At 39.7% G+C, this 4,790-nt stretch overlaps 1 protein-coding gene across 1 annotated transcript; it reads left to right on the forward strand.

Moving 5' to 3' along the window:
• Positions 1 to 3,483: 3,483 nt before the first annotated feature.
• LOC120990839 (olfactory receptor 1509-like) lies at positions 3,484 to 4,449 on the forward strand. Its single transcript, XM_040419737.1, has one exon. The coding sequence runs from the start codon at positions 3,484 to 3,486 to the stop codon at positions 4,447 to 4,449; it is 966 nt and encodes a 321-aa protein (XP_040275671.1).
• Positions 4,450 to 4,790: the final 341 nt, after the last annotated feature.

The following is a 4,790-nucleotide window of genomic DNA, read 5'->3' on the forward strand; positions in this document are numbered from 1 at the left end:
AACTTTCGGATTGGGAGCAGGTAACATAGTCCATATGCTCCTCTAAGGTGCAAATAAATCTACTGGAGACATTTTGCACCTTCTTAAGCAGCACAGTGTCTTTTAGGTCAGTTCAGTTTAATTAAGTTCAGTTTAGTCGAGTTTAGGCCTAGCCCAAGGAAGGCAACTTGAAGTGTAGGGCTTCCTGGCCCCATATAATAAAACAGGGAGCTAGACAAAGTCCATCCTCTGGGCACATGGCTTACTTGCAGTTAACCTGAGAATTGAAATAAAGTGCAACTGTCACAACTCTAAACATATAACAAATCTCTGAATGGTAAATTCTGTCTAAAGGTGCAACTAACAACCAAGCTGGTCTGAAAAACTAACAACCTCTGACAAATGCAATGTCAGAGTCTTATGGGTAAAGCTCCCTTACTCGGAAGGCTGCCTCTGCTGGGTTGTAAGGTCCTGCTCCTGCATTGCAGGATCCTTAACTGTGAGCACCTCACTGGAGGATAAATCTTTCTCAGCCACTGGTGATGTTAGAAGTTCTAGCCCATTTGGGAGTGGTTTAGGATTCCAAACAGACTGAGGAACATCTGTAGCAGTTGAATCTGTGGCAGCCTCCACAAGCTATTGTACCACTAGTATTTTGACAGACGGCTTAGATGCAGGCAGTCCCTTGGGACTGGTTCCAAGGCCGCAACAGCTGCAGACTGCCTCTTATAGGCCTCCACTAAAGCCTTGTGTTCTCTCTGGCAGGGTTTCTGGGTCTCTGGTCTTTTCCAGGGAACCACATATACCTATACCTTCTACCCCATTGAGATGGTGAAGATGGGGTTAGAGTAGACCATATATGCCATCCCTGGGACAGTGGTAGCCGGTTGTGCAGTGGCACCATCCTCTGGCCCTAGGAGTTCCTTTTTCTTCTTGGTGAACCAGCCTGAATTAACATCACAAGGCCATTCTCTAGATCCTCTAGAGTGGAGTAAAGGCCATGGGCTGGTTTGGAGGGAACTTCGGCCTCTAGCCAAAATTCTTTCTATCGGACCTAGTAATTTCAGTGGTACACGCACCCTGTGGGCTTAGGTAAATTTTATCTCCTCCCCCAAATATAAGTTGTGGGGGTAGTCTGGAAGATAATATAGAGCACGGACTGACAGCCTACAAAAAGTTTCATTGCTGTTTTATAATCATGGAGGGAGCCGAAGGTGCCCTTCCAGAAGGTACCCTGCCAGTGCTCAAGATGTGATCTCAGCCCTTGGGTCCTCAGCCAGAGGAGAAATATCAGGGGGTGCAACTAGAGTGAATACTGCAATGGACATTAAAAAACAGTAACAACATATTTATTGCATGTATTTTGCAAAAATACATTACTTTTTTTTTAAATGATCTACTCATTGTATAGTAATACTTTTCTTAGGATAACACTTTCAAACAAAAAGACAAGTTTCCACTTCTTGACTGCTCAGGTGCATTCTACCTCCTCCCCAGAATGCAAGTTGCGCAGGTACTGACTGACTGCCTAAAAAGACTGACTGCCTAAAAAGAGTTCATTTTTATGCTTCATCATTATGGAGGAAGCCGAAGCCCCAGTCTATTTATAACAAAGAAAGATGTTCCAGTGGTGCCTCAGGATGGAATCTTCAGCCTTGACTCTTCAGGATGGCGATACAGTTGAATACTGTGGCCGCAGGGCACAGAAGCTCATAGCTTCCTGTCAGCCGTTCACCCTCATAGGTCTCAAGCCACTAGGCATAAAGCCTTTGAGGTAGTAAACAGGAGCAGGAGGTCACAAATATGGTGGTGTGGAACCAGACTGAGATACTAGTTCTAAGTTTCTTTTAACTTGGCCACTTGAAGAGTATAAAGGGCATAATAGGGCATTTCATATCTAAGGCACTATAGGGGACATTGCTTGGGATACTGTTAATACTGGGAAACTATAGGGATATAAATAGGGACATTTATAATACTGGGCCACCACATGAGACATTAATGGGGGCACTATGGACATTATTAACACCATGTGCACTATAGGGGATACAGGAAGCAAACAGGGACAATTATAATACTGGGGCATTATAGTGGATATTACTGTGGTACTGTGGGCACCTTTAATACTATTGGCTCTATAATGGGCATTACCGGGAGTATTATGGGTAAATTTTCAATACTGGGGGCTCTGGAAAAACTATAGTGGGTATATTTAATAATAGGGGCATTAATATTATTGGGGACATTATAGGGGGCATTATTATTACTAGAGACACTATAGGGGGCATTATTAGTACTGGGGCACTATTTTTGTGGCTTCTGGGGTGAATAGAGAAGATGAGGAAAGAGAACATCCTCATCAGAGTTGATTTCACTGGATGTAAAAGGTATGTAGTGCTGTATTAGCAAGATGTTAAAGGTAGGGATGGTCTCAGTGCTGTGGCTGGTGTCTCACCTACTCAATTACCACCTCCTTATATTAGTTAGAAAGAAAAAGGAGGAGAGAACATATCAGCTGGTGCTGGCCATCACAGAGAGTATATTGAGCACTGTGGTATTTGGTTCCGCTGGGCAGAAATGTGTGCTGCACTGTGGTATTTGTTTCTGCTGGGGTAGTACAGTATATTGTGCTGCACTGTGGTACCCTATTTGGTTCCGCTGAGGTAAAATTATGTGCAGTACTATAGTGTTTCTGGCTTCACATATTTCTGTTGGCTCCGCATACAACATGGGACCACTTCTAGATTTCTTTCAAGGGCCACATTCCTAGTCCACCCCTGCCTCAATATATGTGTAATGTGGTATCTGTAGTACGTTGAAATGCTTTAATCCAGTAGCTACTCTCCTGGCACCACCCCTGACATCTCAAATTAATATATAGCTATATACAGTATTGCATTCCTTTAAAGGGGAAACACTGATTACCAGGACCATCTACCCTACAAGCAGTCATGGTGGAATTCTACCTGTAGCATTATTTACTTTCTAGAATTTCCACTTAAGTGCAATAGTGCCCTAGTTAGTGACCTATTCAGTTAACCCTTTGTCTCCGTCACTAAATAGGCATATGTGTAGGACACAAAGATTTCTTTTTTTATATTGAGTTAGTGGATCCAGTAGTTTGTATATTTGAAACTAATATTACCAATTACATTAATTAGAGCAAATGGAGTTATTTTTATATTTCATTCCAAGGGGATTTTTATTGTAGTTCCAGTGGAATTTGTATTGCAGATGCACAAGAAGACATTATATAATATAAATATTAGATCAGGAATTATATTCTAAGACACTATGCTGACAGCAAGTGGCTCACAGAACAGCCGTAAAGTCATTGATGTGTAAGTATGAAATCAAGGACAGCTCAAGGACATCATATGTTCTAGGGAGCCATTATACTGTATATTTGTATGCATAAGCCTAAATTCTTATATATTGTTATGCAAGTTCAAGTTATAATATCAAGTCCTATTCTATAGAATGCAGGCCTCTGAGAAAGACAAGATGGCATACAGAAATCAAAGTTCAGTTAAGGAGTTCACACTTAGTGATCTCTCCCAGTCATATGAATCACATGCCATTTTCTTTGTCGTTTTTTTGGTCCTATATTTAATGACTTTATCAGGGAACCTGGCCATTATGACTGCAGTTCATATAGATGCTCATCTACGTTCTCCAATGTATTTCTTCCTTAGTAACTTGTCTTTTCTAGACATATGTTACTCCACTGTGACCATACCAAAGATGCTTATTAACTTGCTGTCAGAAAGAAAGACAATCTCATTCAACCAATGTATATCTCAGCTTTTCTTCCTTCATTTATTTGGTGGCACAGAGTGCTTCCTGCTTACTGTTATGGCATATGATCGTTATGTGGCTATTTGCAATCCCTTACGCTATCACATAGTCATGAATCATCGGTTTTGCTTCTGGTTGGTGGCATTCAGTTGGTTTGCAGGGTTTCTGCACTCTTTCACTCAGGCTTTCCTCACATACCAGCTTCCATTTTGTGGTCCTAACAAAATCAACCACTTCTTCTGTGATGTTCATCCACTGGCAGTGCTTGCCTGTGCAGACACTTCTTTTATAGACATGTTTATCATCGCCAACAGTGGAATGATTTCTCTTGGTTGTTTTGTTGTCCTACTGTTTTTCTACCTTGGCATTATTACAGCAATCTTAAGAATCCATTCATCACATGGAAGGCATAAGGCATTTTCGACCTGTGCTTCCCATATATTGGTTGTTACTTTCTTTTTTGGACCATGTGTATTTATCTATTTAAGACCACCCATCAATTATCCAGCAGATAAGTTAATATCTGTGCTGTACACTGTGTTGACTCCTTTATTAAACCCATTAATCTACACTTTACGAAACCAGGAGGTCAAAAATGCCATCAAAAGGTTTTTCAAAAATAAAAAATGTCCTCATTATCCAACAAAAATACACATCAAACTTCCTCAATAATTGTTTTGTTTATGCTACATTTTATAAACTGTATCCCTTTTTTGTAAGGTTTCACTTAACTGTCTCAATGGCCGAATACTATATAAAATACCCTAGTTTCTGTTCTTATGAAACAATAAAGTCCAAATATTATTTTCAATATGTTGTATATTCATTGTAAATGACACTATATACACTGTACAGAAATATATATATATATATATATATATATATATATATATATATATATATATATAACATTTGAAAACTATAAAGTACTACTATGATAGTAAGGAACTCATAAGACTTATGTTGCTTAACATAAAGACATTTTTTCACATGAGAAATGGAAGAATGACATA

This window comes from Bufo bufo, chromosome 2 (assembly GCF_905171765.1).
Source record: "Bufo bufo chromosome 2, aBufBuf1.1, whole genome shotgun sequence".
Lineage (NCBI taxonomy): Eukaryota > Metazoa > Chordata > Amphibia > Anura > Bufonidae > Bufo > Bufo bufo.

What these genes read in the sequence shown, in the direction of transcription:
- LOC120990839 (XM_040419737.1), top strand. Translation starts at nt 3,484, where the DNA reads ATGGCATACAGAAATCAAAGTTCAGTTAAGGAGTTCACACTTAGTGAT.